Source organism: Heterodontus francisci, chromosome 3 (assembly GCF_036365525.1).
Source record: "Heterodontus francisci isolate sHetFra1 chromosome 3, sHetFra1.hap1, whole genome shotgun sequence".
Classification (NCBI taxonomy): domain Eukaryota; kingdom Metazoa; phylum Chordata; class Chondrichthyes; order Heterodontiformes; family Heterodontidae; genus Heterodontus; species Heterodontus francisci.
Genome location: NC_090373.1, coordinates 108,540,621 through 108,562,943, shown reverse-complemented (window position 1 = coordinate 108,562,943; position 22,323 = coordinate 108,540,621). Strand labels below are relative to the sequence as shown.

At 42.5% G+C, this 22,323-nt stretch overlaps 2 protein-coding genes across 7 annotated transcripts in view; both read right to left on the bottom strand.

Moving 5' to 3' along the window:
• Positions 1–5,665, bottom strand: part of tbc1d32 (TBC1 domain family, member 32) — a 356,785-nt gene extending 351,120 nt beyond the window's left edge. For 5 of the 6 annotated variants that reach the window (XM_068025412.1, XM_068025415.1, XM_068025416.1 and 2 more), the window contains exon 1: positions 5,395–5,665. The gene's annotated coding sequence lies outside the window, so the exon portion shown is untranslated. The other variant, XM_068025413.1, reaches the window with a different exon arrangement.
• A 4,004-nt stretch (positions 5,666–9,669) lies between these two features.
• Positions 9,670–21,351, bottom strand: hsdl1 (hydroxysteroid dehydrogenase like 1). Its single transcript, XM_068025411.1, has 5 exons — positions 21,254–21,351; positions 20,668–21,132; positions 14,617–15,062; positions 13,229–13,456; positions 9,670–11,194 (listed from the first exon to the last, which is right to left on the bottom strand). Exons 2-5 carry the CDS (start codon positions 20,885–20,887, stop codon positions 11,099–11,101), a joined length of 990 nt encoding a protein of 329 aa, XP_067881512.1. The 5' UTR covers positions 20,888–21,132; positions 21,254–21,351; the 3' UTR covers positions 9,670–11,098.
• Between the last annotated feature and the right edge of the window lie 972 nt (positions 21,352–22,323).

Below are 22,323 nucleotides of genomic sequence, written 5' to 3'. Positions count from 1 at the left end.
ATTGATGCCAGTGTTGTAGCTGTACTGGAACAGCCTGACTAGGGGCACGGCTAGTTCGGGAGGACAAGTCTTCAGTACTACAGCCAGGTTATTGTAAGGGCCCATAGCCTTCGCTGTAATCAGTGCCTTCAGCTGTTTCTTGTTATCACGTAGAGTAAATTGAATTGGCTGCTGAATGGCTTCTATTCAGATGGGGTCGTCAAGATGAGGTCGAGGTGGATCATCCACTCGGCACTTCTGGCTGAAGATGGATACAAATGCTTCAGCCTTGACTTTTGCACGAACGAGCTGGGTTCCCCTATCATTGAGGATGCAGATTCTTGTGGAGCCTCCTCCTTTGGCTAGTTGTTTAATTGCCCACCACTATTCACGACTGGATTTGGCAGGACTGGAGAGCTCTGATCTAATCTGGTGGTTGTAGGATCACTTAGCTCTGTCTATAGCATGCTGTTTAACCTGCATGTAGTTCTGTGCTGTCGTTTCACCAGGTTGGCACCTCATTTTGTTTCCTCAGACAACCGAAGGCTGCGCTGGCATACTGGAGACGATGCTGAGTTTCATCGTCGATGTCTGCCCTTGCTAAGAGACTCCCAAGGTTTGTTTAGTTTGTTTAGAGATACAGCACTGAAACAGGCCCTTCGGCCCACCGAGTCTGTACCGACCATCAACCACCCATTTTATACTAATCCTACACTAATCCCATATTCCTACCGCATCCCCACCTGTCCCTATATTCCCCTACCACCTACCTATACTAGGGGCAATTTATAATGGCCAATTTACCTATCAACCTGCAAGTCTTTTGGCTTGTGGGAGGAAACCGGAGCACCCGGAGAAAACCCAACGCAGACACAGGGAGAACTTGCAAACTCCACACAGGCAGCACCCAGAATTGAACCCGGGTCACTGGAGCTGTGAGGCTGCGGTGCTAACCACTGCGCCACTGTGCCGCCACATTGGTATACAGGTATAAGAAGTGATCCACATTGTCCAGTGGTTCACTGTGGATCTTGATAGCTGGGGGGGCAGTGTTGCGCTGCGGGAGCAGACTGGTAAAGGACCTTTGTCTTCCGGATGTTTAGCTTAAGGCCCATTCTTTCATACGCCTCTGTGAATGCATCGACAAGGGTTTGAAGCTCAGCCTCTGAGTGTGCGCATACACAAAGGTCGTCAACAGACTGCAGTTCGATGATGGAGGCTGGGGTGACCTTGGTTCTGAACTGGAGGCGACGATGGTTAAATAGTTTCCTGCAGTTAGATCTACTCCGGCAGGGAGCTTCATGGAGGCGAGATGGAGTGTTGCGGCGGGGAAGATGGAAAAGAGCGTTGGTGCGATGAGACAGACTTGCTTGACCGCAGTTTGCACTCGGACTGGGTCAATGGCAGACCCGTTTGCAAGGATTACAGCTTGCATGTCGCCGTGCAGCAGGCGGAGAATGTTGAGGATAAAGACCTCAAATCCGGCACCAAGCTCATGGTCTACAGGACCGCAGTGTTACCTACCCTCCTGTATGCGTCGGAAACTTGGACACTGTACAGCAGACATCTCAAAGCCCTGGAGAGATATAACCAGCGGTGCCTCCGCAAGATCCTGCAAATGCAGTGGCAGGACAGACGCTCCAATATCCAGGTCCTCTCTCAGGCCAACATCCCCAGTATTGAGACACTACTCATGGCTTGTCAGTTATGTTGCGTGAGCCACATCGTCCGCATGCTGACAAAAGACTCCCATAACAAGCTTTCTACTCCAAGCTCCGTCACGGCAAGAGATTACCAGGAGGGAAGAGGAAATGCTACAAAGATATACTTAAAGCCTCCCAGAAAAAATGTGATATCTCCATTGATTCGTGGGAATCTCTTGCCAGAGACTGCCCAAACTGGAGAAGAGGCAACCGCGAAGCTGCCAGCCAGTTTGAACAACATCAACATGCCCAGGAAGCAACCAAGTGCAAACAGTGAAGGAGCATTCAGAAATTCTAGCATCCCATCCACCCACCTCACCAAACACCACCTGTGGCAGAGTGTGTGGATCCAGAATTGGACTATTCAGTCACGTAAAGACCCACAACCCTGGACTGGAAGGAAGTCATCCTCGCTCTGGAAGGAGGGAAGGACTTTTTTCTTTAGGTATGCCTGCTGCTGCTCCTGAAATGCTCTCCAGCACTCTTCATTGAACCAGGGTTGATACCGTGGTTCAATGGTAATGGTAGAGTGAGGGACATATCAAATCATAAGATTAAAGTTTATGGTTGAATACATTTAAGCTGCTGATGGCCCACAGCGCCGCATGGATGCCCAATTTTGAACTGCTGGATTTGTTCTGAATCTATCCCAGTAAGTATAGAGGTAGTGTCACACAACATGATGGAGGATGTCATCAGTGTGAAGGCGAGACTTTGTCCCCACATGGACTATGCGGTGGTCACGTCGAAAGCTCGTGTGGAGACGAAGTCCCACCTTCACAATGAGGACACCGTTCATCGTGTTGTGTGGCACTAACACTGCAAAATCCTGCCACCAGACAGAACACGGTAAACGCTGAGTGTGAAGGCGGGACTTAATCCCCACAAGGACTATGCAGTGGTCACTCCTACAGTTCTTGTGGAGTCAAAGTCCCATCTTCACAATGATGACATGAGGACGTTATGAGAAAATAATCTGAAACGGAACCACAGAGTCATAATGGCGCAGAAGGAGGCCATTCAGCCCATCGAGTCCATGCCGGCTCTCTGCAGAGCAATCCAATCACTTCCATTGCCCAGTTCTATCCCCATAGCCCTGTAAGTTTATTTCCCTCATGTGTTTAAATTCCAGAAAGCTTGTTGTGGAAGGATGATGCTGGAGCCTATCTTTACTCAGTTTCATATTTATTGTACGTAGTAAAACGATTACAAACATGTAGCTCTTTACTCAAAACCTTCCCCAGTCTCAGTATAAGGAGATATTAGCACAAGTGACCAAAAGCTTGGTTGAAGAGGTTGGCTTTAAGGAGTTTTAAGAAAGAGGAAAGAGAGGGGGGTAGGGAGGAAATTTCAGAGCACAGGACCTCAGTAGCTGAATACAGAACTCCAGGAGTGGGGTGAAGGAAATCAGGGGATGCACAAGAGGCCAGGATTGGAAAAACAAACAGTCCTCAGAGCTATAGGCGATTAAAGAGATAGGAAGGGGCAAATCTATGGGATGGATACCAATTGGTTGGGCCTTTGTTCAAGAAATAAGTGGAGGACCCAAAGACCATCCTGGTGAGGGACGGAGATGTTCATAGCAAATAAACAATTTGCTGTTTCTCCTCTTTGCATAATGAGCTGACAACATACATTACTGTGACTGAAGTGCAAGACGGTATCATAGAGTGAACCATTTTTCAGAAGCTACTCAGAAATGTAGGCAATACTCAAAGGTTGTGTAATGAATTGTGTTTGTTTAATCTGTGAAAATACTTTCATCACTAGCACTGACAGCAATAATGAGGCCTAAACTATCAAAGTAGTGATATAACAAAGTAAACAAAAACACGATTCTATTACAGTAAATATGGGTACATCAGCTGTAACATGCATGTTAATCTAAACAGTAACTAGACCAGATGAAATAAAAAGCAATCTGGGCAGTTTTCCTGTAAACCCACAAGGTATGATAATTTCCAAGAAACATCTCAACACCTCCATAAAAGAGGGTCAGAGCAGAGCAGAGAGTGTGACAATGTATCTCAAAACCCAACAGCAGATGGGAACCCAACCATCTGTCTCCCTTCAGTTGACAGACAACAATCTTACCCAACCTTCTGACAGACGGGGCTGAATTTTACCCTTGGCGGACGGGAGCCGTTCACTGACTGAAAAGTCGGTGATGAACCCACCTCCACCTGGCCTGGGGATTCGGCCCGCATTTTATGGTCCCCAGGCCTTTAAGTGGTCCGAGGTGGGACTTCCACCTCATTGAGGCAGGAAGTCCCACCTAATGGAGTGCCAGCCAATCAGCGGCCTGGCAGCTCTCCGTCCCAGCAGCGACACTGAGAGTGGCTGCCATTGCTGGGACTGCAACCCAGTCATCGGAAGGAAGATGAAAGACGGCCCCAAGAAAAGGTAAGATTTTGGGGGCTCGCCGGGGGTGATCGGTCGGACCCCAGCGAGGCAAGGGTGGTCAAATGGGGGGGATGGGGGCGTGTTGGGTGTTATTGGGGCATCCGGGGCAGCCCTCCATCGGGCACAGGGTACCTGAGGGGCCCCTCAGAAAGCCCCTTGCTTTTTACAGGCGGCTTTTCTCGGGCCTGGGCCACCCGACCCAGGGTAAAATCCCTGTGGCAGTGGGCGGAGGCCCTTAAGTGGCCATATAAGGGCCTTGATTGGCCTGGGGTGGGCAGGCCGTTTATCGCCGCCGCCGCCCTGCGTAAAGTGGCGGCAGAGGCAGCAGCAGATCGGGAAGGGCCCGCTAAGCCTCCTACTCCATTTTACGCCGCCACCACCACCACCATCTCCCACCACCCCGGCCACCTTCCCGCTTTTTTTTTTGGGGGGGGGGGCATAAAATTCAGCCCACAATGCTGCAGAACTGTCAGTACAGATATCAAATGTACGAGGCATAATTTGAATACTTTAAACTGAATCTGATATGTAAATGTGTACATGTTTCCTCTCTGTCTGGAAAATAAATTAAAAGATGCAAGATTAAAACTGTTTTAAGTCAATATCTTTCATGTATATCATTAAGGTATAAATAAACAATTCCGTATGAAGTTTCAATGGGGATACAACACAATAGAATTAGCACTACACCCTTTTACCATCACTGATGTACAATAAACAAACTGGTTTCCAATTACTAGGTAACGTTCAATTATCAACTGAAGATATAAGAAAGCAGAGATATTTAAGGCCACTCTGCTCATAGATCACGTACAATCTAACCTCTTGTGGGATATACCCAACACATTTATTCACTCCAGGAAAGGGTCCACAAAGTTTCTCTTTGCCTCCGACTTCAAAGCAAACATTAGAAAAACTTGCCTAAATACACACACACACACACACAGAGCATTTAAATACCAGACAAGTTTCCTTGCTTTAATTTGCCACTTTTCACGATCTCTGCTGCTGCACAAATGTAATCATCTCGACTCTCAAAGCAAAATACTGCGGATGCTGGAAATCTGAAATAAATCCGAAGGGTCACTGACCCGAAACGTTGACTCTGCTTCTCTTTCCACAGATGCTGCCAGACCTGCTGAGTGGTTCCAGCATTTCTTGTTTTTATTTTATTATGTAATCATCTCGACGTTTGCTTCTCTTTGCTCCTGGCCCCTGAGCAGATGTACCCAGTAGACGGTGTGGTTTTTTATGAATCGCTCTCTGTCTGCAGCCCCTCTGGGCTGTGTTAGTTTCAGCCGCTCCTTACCTGACACTCGGCTATTTCACTCTTCCCCCAATAACGGTAACTATGGAAACACCACCAGCGTTCCAACACTGGCTCACTTGGCGACAAGTTCCGAAGCGGTGAAGGCTTTAAAGAAAATCGACACAGCAATCGCGGAAAATTTTAGCAAAGATAAATCGAGCACAGGGGGAAAAAATATATATATATATAATTTAGCTCGCCGCCTTGGATGAGAGCGCACTCGCAATTAAACTTCAGGAAGAGCCGCACCAAAGAAAGATGGCGGCAGCACGCTGGCTGGGACCGGCAGCGCGCATGCGCGGAACGGCGGAGAAACGTGTCAACGGGGGCGCATGCGCATTGAATGTGAGCTGTGCCGTGAGGGGTGGATTGAAGGGGCAATGATAACTCGCATTTATATAAAAACCTTTCCAAAATTGGGAGTCAGACCTAATCGGAGACCAGTTAGTTAGTCCAAAATTCGCTGGACTCTGGGGTAGTCCCAGCAGATTGGAAAACAGCAGATGTGACGCCACTGTTTAAAAAGGGAGGTAGACAAAAGATGGGGAATTATAGACCGGTTAGCTTAACCTCTGTAGTGGGGAAGATGCTTGAGTCTATTATCAAGGAAGAAATAGCAGGGCATCTCGATAGAAATTGTCCCGTTGGGCAGAAGCAGCGTGGGTTCATGAAGGGCAGGTCATGCTTGACAAATCTTTTGGAATTCTATGATGTTACGAGCAAGGTGGACAATGAGGACCTAGTGGATGTGGTGTACCTAGATTTCCAAAAAGCCTTCGACAAGGTGCCGCACAAGAGGCTGCTGCATAAGATAAGGATGCATGGCGTTAGGGGTAAAGTATTAGCGTGGATAGAGGATTGGTTGACTAATAGGAAGCAGAGAGTGGGGATAAATGAGTGCTATTCTGGTTGGCAATCAGTCACTAGTGGAATGCCTCAGGGATCGGTGTTGGGACCGCAATTATTTACAATTTATATAGATGATTTGGAGTTGGGGACCACGTGTAGGGTGTCAAAGTTTGCAGATGACACTAAGATGAGTGGCAGAGCAAAGTGTGCCGATGACTGTGAAACCTTGCAGAGGAACATAGATACATTGTGTGAGTGGGCAAAGGTCTGGCAGATGGAATACAATGTTGATAAGTGTGAAGTCATTCATTTCGGTAGGAGTAACAGTAAAAAGGATTATTACTTGAATGGTAAAAAGTTGCAGCATGCTGCTATGCAGAGGGACCTGGGTGTCCTTGTGCATGAATCGCAGAAGGTTGGTCTGCAGGTACAGCAGGTAATTAGGAAGGCAAATGGAATTTTGTCCTTCATTGCAAAAGGGATTGAGTTTAAAAGCAGAGAGGTTATGTTGCAGCTGTATAAGGTACTGGTGAGGCCGCACCTGGAGTACTGTGTGCAGTTTTGGTCTCCTTACTTGAGAAAGGATGTACTGGCACTGGAGAGGGTGCAGAGGAGGTTCACTAGGTTGATTCCGGAGTTGAGGGGGTTGACTTATGAGGAGAGACTGAGTAGATTGGGATTATATTCATTGGAATTCAGAAGAATGAGGGGGGGATCTTATAGAAACATATAAAATCATGAAGGGAATAGATAAGATACAAGTAGAGAGGATGTTTCCACTGACAGGTGAAGCTAGGACAAGAGGGCATAGCCTCAAGATTAGAGGGAGCAGATTTAGGACTGAATTAAGGAGGAACTTCTTCACCCAGAGGGTTGTTAATCTATGGAATTCTTTGCCCAGTGACGTAGTTGATGCTTCTTCAGTAAACGTTTTTAAAGCTAAGGTAGATATCTTTTTGAACAATAAAGGAATTAAGGGATACGGTGAGAACGCGGGTAAGTGGATCTGAGTCCACTAAAAGATCAGCCATGATCTTATTGAATGGCGGAGCAGGCTCGAGGGGCCAGACGGCCTACTCCTGCTCCTAGTTCTTATGATCTTATGAGTGAAATTGTTACAGATCGGGAGAATGAAAAAATATTTAGAAGCAGCCAGCGCAGATTTCAGAAGGGGCGATTGTGGTTAATATAGAATTCTTTGACGATGGAATAGAAATGGTATTTATTTATTTTTTATTTATTTAGAGATACAACACTGAAACAGGCCCTTCGGCCCACCGAGTCTGTGCCGACCAACAACCACCCATTTATACTCCTTCTTTGGCCTCCTTATCTCGAGAGACAATGGGTAAGCGCCTGGAGGTGGGCAGTGGTGTGTGGAGCAGCGCCTGGAGTGGCTATAAAGGCCAATTCTAGAGTGACAGGCTCTTCCACAGCTGCTGCAGAAAAATTTGTTTGTCGGGGCTGTTACACAGTTGGCTCTCCCCTTTTCCTGCCAACTGCTAAGTCTCTTCGACTCGCCACACTTTAGCCCCACCTTTATGGTTGCCCGCCAGCTCTGACGAACGCTGGCAACTGACTCCCACGACTTGTGATCAATGTCACAGGACTTCATGTCGCGTTCGCAGACGTCTTTAAAGCGGAGACATGGACGGCCAGTGGGTCTGATACCAGTGGCGAGCTCACTGTACAATGTGTCTTTGGGAATCCTGCCATCTCAAGCGCCGCTGCCTCAGTAGTGTGTATAAGCTGGGGATGTTGGCCGCCTTGAGGACTTCGGTGTTGGAGATATGGTCCTGCCACCTGATGCCAAGTATTCTCCGGAGGCAGCGAAGATGGAATGAATTGAGACGTCGCTCTTGGCTGACATACGTTGTCCAGGCCTCGCTGCCATAGAGCAAGGTACTGAGGACACAGGCCTGATACACTCGGACTTTTGTGTTCCGTGTCAGTGCACCATTTTACCACACTCTCTTGGCCAGTCTGGACATAGCAGTGGAAGCCTTTCCCATGCGCTTGTTGATTTCTGCATCTAGAGACAGGTTACTGGTGATAGTTGAGCCTAGGTAGGTGAACTCTTGAACCACTTCCAGAGCGTGGTCGCCAATATTGATGGATGGAGCATTTCTGTCGTCATTTATACTAATCCTACATTAACCCCATATTCTCTACCACATCCCCACCATTCTCCTACCACCTACCTACACTAGGGGCAATTTACAATGGCCAATTTACCTATCAACCTGCAAGTCTTGAGGTGGGAGGAAACCGGAGCACCCGGCGGAAACCCACGTAGACACAGGGAGAACTTGCAAACTCCGCACAGGCAATACCCAGAACTGAACCCAGGTCGCTGGAGCTGTGAGGCTGCGGTGCTAACCACTGCGCCGCCCAAAGTTGGGGAACCACCCGGTAGTTGGGGAAATGCAGAAAATGGACTTTAGGAAAACGTTCCACTAGGTAGCAGGAGTTATTTGGAGAATAAAAAATTGAATTTTTAAAAATTGGTTAAAAGGAAGAAAACAAATAGTAGAAGAAGTGGAAGTTAGTGATGTTCCATGGGGTTCAGTTTTAGGGCTATTTGTCTTCCCTGTATATGTAAATGATTTGAATATGAGCCGAAAGGGAGTAGTGTTGACATTTGCAAATACCAAACTAGTAGGCATAGTTAATTATTTACAAGGTCAAAGAATGCTGCAAAGGAATATTAAGATAGGCAATGGCCCCCCAAAAAATCAGGAATTATATTCTCAATTGATATCGGTTTGGTGCTGTGGAGCAGCAGACAAAATCTGTGGCGGTGGGGGGAGAACAAGTTCACAACATTAAAGGCAGCACCTCAAGTTGATACGGTTGTATTAAAAAAGCTAATGGTAGTCTGGATTTTATCACAAGTAGTATGTAATATAAAAGTTATTGGTAAAAGTAAGCCTGCATAAAACCTTAGTTTGGATATTTTGTGTAGTATTGGACATCACAGTATGGAACGCATATTGAAATGTTAAGGGTATAATGCAGATTTGCTGGAATGCTACAAAATCTAAACTAAAAACAGAAAATACTAGAAATACGCAGCAGGTCAGGCAGCATCTGTGGAGCAAGAAACAGAATTAACATTAACTTTGATTCTCTCCCCACAAACGCAGCCTGACCTACTGAGTATTTCCAGCATTTTTCTCTTTTTATCAGAATGCTGCCTGTTACAAGGAACTACACAAAAGACAAATTTCAGGTGTACCCTGCCTGACTAGTGCCCAGCAGTTGGGGAGGGGAAGGGAGAAGAAAATTGTCCCCTTATTGTGGTTACTATATTGTGTTCCGCTTCATTATAGTTTCAATAATTTAAAAATAAATGTTGTAGCTTTTAATCTCTTTTCAATGGATCTTATGCAAAATAGGAGCAATAACCAAACAAACATTGAAATATACATATTTTTGCACTCGATGCATATTTTAATACATTCCAGATATTTGCTACAAATGCAACATGAAGATGAGTTCCAGATCATTCAGAATAGCAGATCATTTAAAAAAAAAACTATACAATAAAACTTTAAACCATAATTAGAGCATCTTACCTCACATTACTTTTAAATCAATGCTCAAAGCCTATTTAGTAAGACTTAAAGGAGCACAAACATACTTACCTGGCAACAATGCTAGAAGCCACTTAAGAAATCTGGAAGGATGTGATCAAATAGGCTAAAGGGCATACCTCATCCAAATGGTTGTGATAAAGTAATAAACTATAACAAGTTAAAATTGTGTAACACTAAAGAGTGTCCCAAAGCAGTATTAACTGCTTACATTCAAAACTTTCCACAACGCAGATGTATTACAACACCTTGCAGTAAACACTGTTGTTTCACTTGAATACTGAAACTTTCCCAAAATGTTAAGAAAGTTAATGCACAAAAATAATAAAACTATTGACTATATATAAAATTCCATACACGCCATGATGCCCAGAAAAGCTGGTAGATTGCAAGTAACCTTAAGTTCACATATAAGCTTAGAAATAAAGCCAGTTAATAAATATTGAATTTTTCTAACAGTTTACAGCCTCATAACTAATTTCTTAGCGTTGTTTGTTCTATATATAGATACATAATGTTAAATAAATATGGCAAGTGTTTGAATGTAAATTGTATAGGAAATTCAATAGGTAATCAGGAAATACCTTATGAAATTCATGTTTCTTCACAAGCAAAATACACACCCTAATCTGTAATTCTATATCTTTTAGATTGGATATTGCTGGGGATGATTAGAAGTATGATGTGTACTTCAATCTTTTCGATAGTCATCATGCTTTTGAGTTTTCTTCAGGGGTATTTCATTACTGTTATTCCTTGCAGTACTGCTTTAATAGCGAGGCACTGTTAGAATTTTTTTTTGGGGGGGGGGGGTGGGGGGGGGGGTGGCTGGGGAGTTTGGCCCAAAAGGATTTCATATTTTGCTCAGGAATACTCCTTGGAACCTGGGACTTTCTTAACCGGTATGGTTCATCCATTTTCGAGATTAACTCAGTGAAGCAATTAGGTTTTTTTTGTAGATTTAAAAATGAACAAAGTTGATGTGGCAAGCTTAAGAGTAGTAACAATGAAGATACCCATCATGATATTGTTACACAATTGGATTTTGATTTTATAAATTTAAGATATACAAGCGATATAAAAGTTGTTCCATGCTTGTCTGTGTCTCTTTCTGTTAAGTAAATTTCAGAAAGGAGTGATTATGCAACAGAAATCATTTTAAAACCACAATCAATACTGTATATTATTCCGTGTTGCTCACAGGGTGTTGATAGGATTGTACACGAATATGATTTTCTGCCAGCCAACGTGTCTTTGGTTTAGGATTTGTGAGCGCCCTGTCTGCGCAATCTGTTGTGCATCAGAGTAGCTCCCCATACCCACAGCCATTCAGGCATGTACTGGGCAAATAAAAACTGCAAAGGAAAGAAAGTCACATAAAAATAATTTCATATAACCAACCTTTTTTTATTTCATATAATAGACTCTTTTCACTTAAATATATTCTGTACCTCCAAATCAAAACATTTTAATAGCTTAATAAAGTTAGCTCTGTTCATAAACTGGCTTCCAAGCACAAAAGCTTAAGATCATTAAGGAAAATAATTTTATACCTTTGAAAGAAAATGTAGCACACTGACTATGAAAATGAACACTCATCCTCATAAGTGATTCTGGCTCAATTCTGCCTCTCAATCACTCTGTCTTGTGTTTCCCTCTTCAACTCTGCATACTATTGCCCATTCTTCAAATGGCTCAGGAGTATCCTTTCTCCCTTTTGGTCTTCTGCCAGCCATCCTTCCTTCTAACACCTCTTCCAACATCACATCAGCATATGCCCAATTCAATTATTTTAGCTTTTTTCTGATGACATCAACCAAATAACATTCTTCTTATATCATTGCCAACATCTCCTCATTACTTTTCTTATTTATCCACTTTGCTTTCTCCATTTTTCTGAAAGCTGTTTTGAAGCCTGACCTCCTCTTTCCGCAGCGTTCATGTTTCAACATCATATAAAACCCTTCACTAATCCTTTCTACTATTCTCTATTCAGTTGGACAGTCAATATCCTCTACCTTCTAAAAAAAAAAATGCAACTTTTCCCATTATAATCTTAGCTCACACCTTCTTAGCACATCTGCCACCTTCAGTAATTATACTTCCCAGATATTTAAATTGTCTCACCTGATCCAACTGTTTATTAAAATGCTCAGACTTGCATCTCCATTCCTAGAAATATTCATAACTTAGGTCTTACCCACATTGATCTTCATTCCATAATCCACTATTACAGTATTAAGGCCAATGACTGTGGTACATGCATTAAGGCTTTGACATCTGACATCCTTCACTGGCTGACCTCTTTCATTTGATGATACTAGTTGAGGGGAGGATGATGGACAGAGCCTGGGAAGAACTGCCTTCTCTAACATCTACCTAAACTACTGTAGGATCTAAGCTACACACTCATATTTTTGTATGACTTAGATCCACAACTTTCTGACCTAGAGACTGAGTACGGCCAATTTCCACAAAAAAAAATGGCTTCTTGAAGGACTGCTTAATTTCCAGGCAACTTTGACCTGAATGAGTCACTGCCTTCAGAAAAACAGGCGATGACTAGTCCCAGTCTGGCTGAAAACATTTTTGTGATGTAAGAGGTGAAAGTGCTGCCACTGAGCCAAGGTCTCAGCCTCAAACCAGAGGCTTTAAAACATAATGAAGGATGATGCTGCAGTACAGCACTAAGGGAGTTCTATCTAGCAGGTGGATGTAAAAGATCCCACTGCACTCTTCAAAAACGGAGCAGAGCTCTCCCATGTCCTAGCCAATCAACTAATCCATCAACTAACATTATTAAATTAGATTTTGTTTATTTAATTAATTTTCTTTGTGGCACCATCCTATGCACAGATTGGCTACAGCCATTCCCTACATTGTAGTAATGATTGGCAACACTTCAAATGTATTGCATTGTTTGCGTAAAGGTGTAGGATATTAGGGCGGCACAGTGGCGCAGTGGTTAGCACCGCAGCCTCACAGCTCCAACGACCCGGGTTCAATTCTGGGTACTGCCTGTGTGGACTTTGTAAATTCTCCCTGTGTCTGCGTGGGTTTTCACCGGCTACTCCGGTTTCCTCCCACCACCAAAAGACTTGCAGGTTGATAGGTAAATTGGCCATTATAAATAGCCCCTAGTATAGGTAGGTGGTAGGGGAATATAGGGACAGGTGGGGATGTGGTAGGAATGTGGGATTAGTGTAGGATTAGTATAAATGGGTGGTTGATGGTCGGCACAGACTCGGTGGGCCGAAGGGCCTGTTTCAGTGCTGTATCTCTAAATATAAAATAAAATATAAATATCTCCCAAGGTTGTGTAAGGCTCAATATAAATTCAAGTCCTTTAATGTCATTTTTGAATCTCAATAAATCTGCACTCAAATCACCTGTATTGAATGCATCCAGTAACCAGGAGTCCTGTGGGATATTCCAAGCGTTGAAATTGCATGGTGTGCATAAACATTAGCTGATGGTGCTAGCCAGCAGTAGATGCACAGATCATCGTTGTGTGTGGCTGTATTGGTTTTTACGTAAAATGGCAACAAGCTTTGAACAAAGATTCCTTTGGATGCATATTCATAGTGCAAAGCTCTACTAAAATGGTCCAAATAAGTCTGAAAAACAACAAAGTTGCATCTCAAAATGCAAAATTCCTGAAAATAGATTCACACTAATAATTTATAAGAGCTTATCAACCTTTGACTTTCTGCCAGTAGTACTTTTCCTAAGGAAAACTGGAGCTATAAAGTGCTGGAAATCATTGTATTTCACTAATTCTAGGGCTGTCATCTTTATTTTCAATGAAAAATAGTTAATAGTGCAGCTCTGTTAATTCAGCAAGCAAGCCTTCCCCCACCCATCCCTGTCATAAAGTTGCTGTAATCGTTTGTCATATACTTGCCAGGTTTCTTGCCTGCTATCTGAGCTAGGCAGCAATGTAGGACAATCACAAAGGGATTTTTTTTTTAAAGGAGAAAAGGGCAGCACAGTGGCGCAGTGGTTAACACCACAGCCTCACAGCTCCAGGGACCCAGGTTCAATTCTGGGTATTGCCTGTGCGGTTCTCCTTGTGACCGCGTGGGTTTTCGCTGGGTGCTCCGGTTTCCTCCCACTGCCAAAGACTTGCAGGTGATAGGTAAATTGGCCATTGCAAATTGCCCCTAGTGTAGGTAGGTGGTAGGGAATATGTGATTACTGTAGGGTTAGTATAAATGGGTGGTTGTTGGTCGGCACAGACACAGTGGGCCAAAGGGCCTGTTTCAGTGCTGTATCTCTAAATAAAATAAAACAAATAAATTAACATACATCCTCATTAAAAACATACAAGGTTCTAGTGGGTGATGCAGCCAAACAAAACAACCTAAATATCTCAACAATGACTATTTAAAACATTCCTTATGCAAAATCCCTATGTAATTAAACAACTGTGACTCATTACTCACATTATATTCATTTATACGGAAAGTATACTTATAATGTTAGATATAACATTCAGAGTTAAAATTTCAGAAGGGCTATTAACATGGTAGTTTTTTAATATATCATTCTGCAGCTTCCTGCAAGTACTTCCTAACAGCACTGTGGGTGTACCTATCCCACATGGACTGCAGCGGTTCAAGAAGGCAGCTCACCACCACCTTCTCAAGGGCAATTAGGGATGGGCAATAAATTCTGGCCTAGCCAGGGATGCCCACATCCCATGAATAAAAAAAAAACTCTTCTGTGGGCACACTGTTATAGAGCACACTTTAATAGCAGAAGTCATTAAAGGTACCTTAGTGCTTGAATATGTGGCCATCTGTGGTGTGGGCTTACAGCAAGACCCTGAGGAAATGTTTACAATAGCTCCCTTCTTCCTCTGTACCATGCCTGGTAACACAATGTGGATCATCATATTGGTTGCAGCAATATTTACATTTATGAGATCCCAGAGTTTGTCCTCGGATATGTTTAAAAAAAACTGTGGGTGCTCATAAGGCACCTCCACATTGTTCACCAGAATGCCTATTTCCTTATCCTTCAGAGCTTCTTGGATTAGCTGGTATATCTCCCGTCCTCTGGTAAAATCAGCTTCTATTATAATGGTTTCAACCTTAAACATCTCTGTAATGGCTGTGGCTGTATTTTCCAGCTTGCTTTTGTCATGGCTCATGAGAATCAAATTAATGCCTTGGCTAGCCAACTCCTCAGCATAGGCCTTGCCAATCCCATCTGCTCCACCTAAGGAAACATTGATAAATCTGTTACTAGCAAAATTAATTTAGTTACCATGTAATGGAGACTGACTGAAAGATTTAACTCCGCGCTCCCCATTAACACACAAACTCAAAATTATGAATGCTTCTAAAACCTTTTCACAAAATTCATTTAAATTGCTGAGAGACTATCCACAACTAAAATATGGCTTGTGGCACCACTCAAATCAATGAATGTCTCAGTACTTTTACTGTACAGAAATTTATTTAAAGATTAGCACACGCACTGGGTTCCACAATAGCAGAGTGCAGATCAAAATATTCCAGAAATGTGTTCCAATTTCTGCTGTTTCTGTGGTAGGCATATTAGGTTATTTGTCATTTCATGACAGTGGTATTATTCTTGTGGTACATGCCTTAAATTGTTCAAAACATTGCTGGTATAAACATGCTGTACAGTGTAAAATAACAATTTGCAATTTTGGCAAATACAATATAAATGGACAAAGTACTCTAAAATCATGCCAGATACAACCAGATATTTATTCCCATGACAATCAATCATTGACGAGCATAGCCAAAGTAGTATAATATCCCTGCTCATATGCAGTGCAAGTGTTAACAAACGAGTAAGTGCTAAAACTATCTGATTATATAGCAATTCCTGTATGTAATGGCAGCCAAGACATGGTTCACAAGCCAAGTGCATCTCTTCCATTGCTCAAGTGTGGCTCTTTGACGCACCTCTTTGGGTCGTTGGCCATAGCAGTTATGGGCACTACACTTGGGAAGCAGGAAGCACCATTTCCTCTGGGAGTAAAAATCTAAAGAGAACACAACCAGCATTTAATGGGAAGTACAACCAGAAGAGAATCAATGCTTGGCTGGGGACAAGAATGAAGAATGGGACCTGTATTTTCTGCACAGCACAGGGCAGCAAGAAATATGAGTGGGCAGCAGCACCAAGAAAGCAATGGTGTCCATAGAAGAGGGACAGATAAAGTAATGAATTCACTTTGGATCAAGGTTAAGATAATTTTACCTTCAGCAGTACGACTACTTGCTGATAATGGTTTATGGAGTTTCAGGTTTAATATTGCTGAAATATTTAAATTTCCTTGGATGTCAAGGGCTCTTTAATTGGATTTTTTTGATGAATGAAGAAATAAAATCAACCTGCAGTAGGATATAACTTTTCCAAGGTTTGAATGCCATCTTCAGAGTAAATTATCATTTGAGTGCACAGCTTCGCATGCCAAAATCACATAACACGCATGTGCTTTCTGTGCACATTAAAGATGAAAATTTACCATTTCCTGTCCCAATATTACTTCTCCTTGGAATAGAGATGAGAGAAGAAAATGACAAGTGGGTGAATTCACCCAGCGCGTGCCGTACAAATGTCTTATTTGGTAGTGCAGAGCTGTAGGCTGTGCTTTATGGAGTCTGAAGCCCAGGGTGTTGCATGGTGTCCTAAGAATGCTGGTGCTGAGCTGAATTGTGAGATTTGTGCCATACAAGACTGGAGTGTTTTGTGGATTGCGAGAATAATATAACTTAATGAGTTTCCCTTTGTTTTGTTCAGAACTATTAAAGAAAAAAATCTTTGCATCAAAAACGCTGCCTTTATCCTAATGCCAGGATCAATGCCACCTATATATGTGAACTTGATTATTTCTACTCTTCAGCACTTAAAGGAAAATGGATGAGTTCCTCAGTGTGGCCAACATAACTGCATATGGACAATTGGTGCATAATTAGAGATCTGTCTCCCGGTTACCTCAGTCTCCTGGAACTTGTTTGCTTATCTTCAGACATTAGAAAGTCCTTTCTACTTTTTTTCCTTAATTGGCATAGGAAGTTTTCTGTTTATTTGCCTCCCCTGGGAGATTGCATGGTTAGTGGGAGAGGGGCTGGGGAAAGGGATGAGAGGGGCAAATATGCAGAAGTTACACCATGACAGAACAGGTTTGATGCAGCTTGTCTTTTGTTTTTGACTGTTTTATGATGTACAGGCCTGTTCTAACTGTCACTTACATTTCCAAGATGGTTCTGAGAAACAATGTACGTTAGAAGTCACATTGATTTTCATGCTTGACTGTGCCTTGTGCAACACAAACATTTTTGCTGTAGCTACAATGAGAATATCAGAGTACATTAATATTACTCATTTCTGGTTTATTGCTGGGATTGTTAGTTTTGGAAACTATTCACCTTGTTTTTTTAAATAACTGGAATTTCCTCATTACAACTATCTGCAATACAGAAATTGTGCAACAGATTACACTGAAACTATCCCAAATAATATATTTTAATTTAAAGCCCCTTTACCATAACAGAGTGCCATGTAGGAGTGCCATGTACTGCAGATTCTTGATTTTCCACACTGATGGCAGCACCCTAAATATAATATAATGTAAGTGATCTTACTGCTGGAGAATCAACATTAGTGGATATTAACTTTGGGCGTCACTCTTCCAGGACCAAAGCTGAGATGTAAAAAGACCCCAAGTATGTACATCTCACAGAAAATTGTATCTTTCCAGCTTGAGCTTTGAAGGGCTCAATCCCCTCTGCAACACACAGGCTGCACGCATGAGGGTGTGCCGAGTTCAGGGGAAAAAATGCAATATCATGCACGCAGACAGTAGAATCTGGCTGCTTTTTTGACTGAGTCAAAGTTGTTTTACACAACTCACTCAGTTTGGCCACATAAGTGCAAATGAAAAAATATTCTTCCCAAGTTCTCACTGGATTTCGCCAAAGTTTACTATTCATTTAACCTGTTTTTTTAAACACTTGATGAGAAGAATTCTCCAGGTATACTTTTAACATTTCAACATACAGATCCCCTCAATAATTCAGTAGCTAAATAAGCAAAATCAACAAGAAAAGTCCCAGATTTCATCCCTTGTGCATTCTATGTTAATAGAGCTCAGCCAGAGCAATGATGTGGATGTGCAATTGGTTTCAATGTCACCAAGACTGAGGTGGGGAAGGGGAAAGGGAATACATTCATGACCATGTAGCTATCAATGAACAGTAAGTGCTGGAGCATTAGGAAACCATAATAAAAATATTAAGTTTTGCTCACTTCACCTTGCAAGAAAACTAAAAAAACGTGTAAACCGTAAGTGAAATGCTGAAGCTCAGAAATCTCCTTAATAGACACCACCACTTGTTCAGTCTGAGCAACTGCAAATAGGAAGACAAACTTTCCTTTACCAAACATGAATGTGCCTTGACCAAAAAGACAGTAAACTTCGAAACCTTTTATTGAAATAGTCAAGTTTGATTACTGATCTGTAAAATGGGGTTTGACTGCACAAGGTTAAGAAATTAAAAAAGAACACATACAAAATGTGTCATGCAGGCCCCCACCTGCCAAGAATGAAGTATATTAATTTCGTCACATGGATATTATATTTCAAATTGTTGCTGGGAAGAGAAGGCCTGTTACAAGGGGTTGCCAGGCCCCTAGCTGGAAAGATATTTTTGCATATTAACAGACAGTGTTTGTAGACAAAGGACCATTCCCTGATATACACAATACACAGAGCCAAGCCATGGTCAGACCAGTTAGTCACACGACTAACCTGCTTGGCAACCTGGGGTTTTCTGAATTGTATAGTTTTGGACTGAGAGCCTGCAAAAAGCTGTTTGCTCCTGCATTGAAAAGACCTCTCCTGGCTGGCTCTCCACAGCCTCTCCTGTCTGCTCCCATCTCTTTCTCACAGAACTCCAAAACCCACTGAAGACACATGAACCCCAAGTGAGAAAACTCTCCTGCAGTGAACAAGGTTTAAGAAGAATACAGGGCCGCCAACGAAAAGCAAGATCTACCTACAACCAAGGACTCTAAGTGAGCTCGAAGAACTGTAACAAAAACTCTTCAGTTATTGCCTCAAACTTTTCCACTTTATTTTCTTCTGCTCTTTTCTGTCTCTATCTGCATGTGCGTATCAAGTGTGCATGCTAGCATGGGCGCGTCATGTATCCCTAGGTGTTAACTGACTTAGAGTTTAAGTTTAATAAAATTTCCCTTTTCTTCATTAAACCTGAGAAAGCCTGTTCTGCTGGTTTCTTTACCTTATAATTGGAAAGCGGTGAACAAGGATTCACCAAGGGGGAGCTAAAAACAGTGTTTAAAAATGTAAACCCTGTTACAGTAAGACCAGGTGAAGGCTGAAAGGGAACTCTAGACCTCTTTCTCACCTAGTCGTAACAAATGTCATAACATAATTCCATGTGTCATGCTAGGCCCCCACCTGCCAAGAATGAGGCACGTTAATTTTGTCATAAACATTGATTTGAAATTGTTACTGGATTGAAGAAAGGATTTGTTAAACAGATCAGCTGTGGTTGGAAAATACATTTGCATATTAACAGACAGTGTCAGGAAGGACAAAGCAGCCATTCCCTAACACATTCAAAAGACAATGGACTTTAGATCACCTGACGTTGAAGGTGGGGGAGCTCCCATTCCAGGTTGACTGCTAAGATGGCCGAATACACAAACGGACATGGTCAAACCAGCTAGTCACATGACTAACCTGCTGGGCAACCTGAGTTTTTTGAATTTGTACAAACAGTTTGGGGAAAAAGTCTGTTTGCTTCTGCACTGAGAAGATCTCTCCTGTCTGCTCCCATCTCTTTCTCACAAGCCTCTGAATCCACTGAAGACACATGAACCCCAAGGGAGAAAAGTCTCCAACAGCAAACAAGGTTTAAGAAGAATACTGGGCCCCAATGAAAAGCAAGATCTACCTACAATCAAGGACTCTACAGTGAGCTCGAAGAACCGTAACAACACCTCGTCAGACATTGCCTCAAACCTTTCAACTTTATTTTTCTTCTGCTCTTTTCTGTCTTTATTTGCACGTATCGCGTATGCATGCTAGCTTGCAGCATGTTGTATATCCGTAGGTGTTAACCGGATTAGAGTTTAAGTTTAATAAATTTAAATTTTTCTTCTTTAAACTTAAGAAAGCTTGTCTGTGCTGGTTTCTTTGCCTTATAATTGGAAAGCGGTGAACAAGGATTCACCAGTGTTTAAAAATAAAACCTGTTACATATTAAGGGGAACCCTAGACCTCTTTCTCACCTAGTCGTAACACGTCATTAAAATTGCCCTCAAGAAAGTGTTCGTTGGCTGCTTTCTTGAACCACTGTAGTCAACGTGAAGGTGCTCTCATAATACTGTTAGGTAAGGAGTTCCAGAAATTTGAACAAGTCACAATGAAGGAACAGCACTATATGTCCAAGTTGGGATGACTTGAGGGTTACGGTGCTCTCATGCACCTGCTGCCCTTGTCCTAGATGATGGAGGCAGGTTTGAGAGGCGCTGCCAAAGAAGTCTTGGCACCTTGCTGAAATGCATCCTGTAAATAGTAACACTGTAGCCATGGTATGCTGATAGTTGAAGGGTTGGATATTTAAACTGGAAGATGGAATGCTGATCCAGGGGACTATTTTTTCCTGGATAATATTGAACTTTTTCAAGTGTTGTTGCAGCTGAGTTTACAGTACAACTGCAGCATTGGTGCAAATAAAACTACTTTGCACCGACACTACTGTTCAACTTATCAAGTCAGTGCCATTCACATAAAGACTGAGAAAAAAGTACGTACCAGTCACCAAGGCCCATTTGCCAAAGTGTTTCAGCAGATCTCTCCTGCTTACCAGTCTCGGGATGAAATGTAGTCGGACTAGGCTGTAGAAATCACAGATAAGGCAGATGCTTTTCCTCGTCACGTACCATGCTCCCACAATGGCTAGTGCATCTATGTAGGTATTACATGTCCTGGCAATCTGTCTGTATAGTAATTGGAAACTATCCACTGCTGCCATGGTGTGCAGTAGGGATGACCTCTATCCTAGAAGCAATACCGTAGCAATCCGTCACAGCACGAACCTGTGATTTCACTTCAGTGCAACTCGTGCCAGGATAACTGTCTGACTTTCAGAATGGGCTGCCAAATCGAGTTTGTTGGAAAAGCACTCAACACAAAATCTGACAGTTTCTGAATAGTATTTTGTGGTGCTGCAGCCCTTGATGATAGTCTGTCTTGAAACGTTTCTGTTCTCTTTACATGCTGTAAGCAAACAAATAAGACTAGTTATTACAAAACATAGAAATTGCTTTCAAAGATTTATTCTTAGCTATGTTTAAACTGTTTATGCAGCTGGGCACTTCATTCTGCTCCTATTGCACACCTTTACTAAGCAACTGAAATACTTTCCACCTGAATTCAGCTCACAGGCCTGCTATATTGAATAGCTGACAAACTACTTACTACCAGCAAGTTACAGGCACTGACCTCTAAAGGTCCCCTATTAGACTGCTGAGGAGGAGCTTACAAATGTAGGTGTTCAATGCTGTGCCTTACAAAAAATCCTTCAATTTATTATTTTTATTTGATATGGCAAATAGTAGAAAATTTAAGGCAATTAATATTTATATTAATTTGAAGTACTTTTATTGAAATATCCATGCTTTTAGTTTTGTTTTTGTTTTGTGAGTATTTACTGTCTCATAAGGAATCTGATGAAAACCAAAATCTCCTGCTACTCCAGACATGCCAAGTCTCAGTTATTCAGACACTCATTCATGTTGCTTTAAAAATTTAATTATTTTCATGCACTTTGGAAATGCTTCCATTTGTTCAAATATGTTTGAAGTCTGTCTCACTCTCCAGAATGCCAAGCACCACATTTCAGATGAAATTATTGGTTATAATTGAGCCATCCACTCACAACAAAGCATAAACATGGTTAAAAATGGCAAACTGTAGGTCACATGTTGCACAGAAATAAAACAAGTGGCATTAATGCATTTATTCCCCACCTTATTTGTCCTTTTTCTCTGTATCTCTTTCTAACAAACCATCTGGCCGTGAGGTTTGCAAGTTTTCTCTTGCTTTCTCTCTCCATTGATCCTCAGTTTTAAATAGAAGGTTTTCACTTAAATAGAAGGGTTTTCACTCCAAAAGTAATTCATGGACCTCCTGTGTCCTGGGCTTTCTTTTTTCCTAAGATCATGGTTGCTTCACCCCCGCACCCCCCCACCCACCCCCCCCCCCCCACCCCCCAACACCCCTTCACTATTGCTTTAGGTCTCCAGCGGCAGTTGTAGTTGTGCAATTTCCCACTTCCATTCACTAGCCATTACGTCTTTTTTTTATTCGTTTTCAGGGAATGTGGGCGTCACTGTCACCCATCCCCAATTGCCCTTGGACCGCTGCAGTTCTTCAGGTGTGGGTACACTCACAGTGCTGTTATGGAGG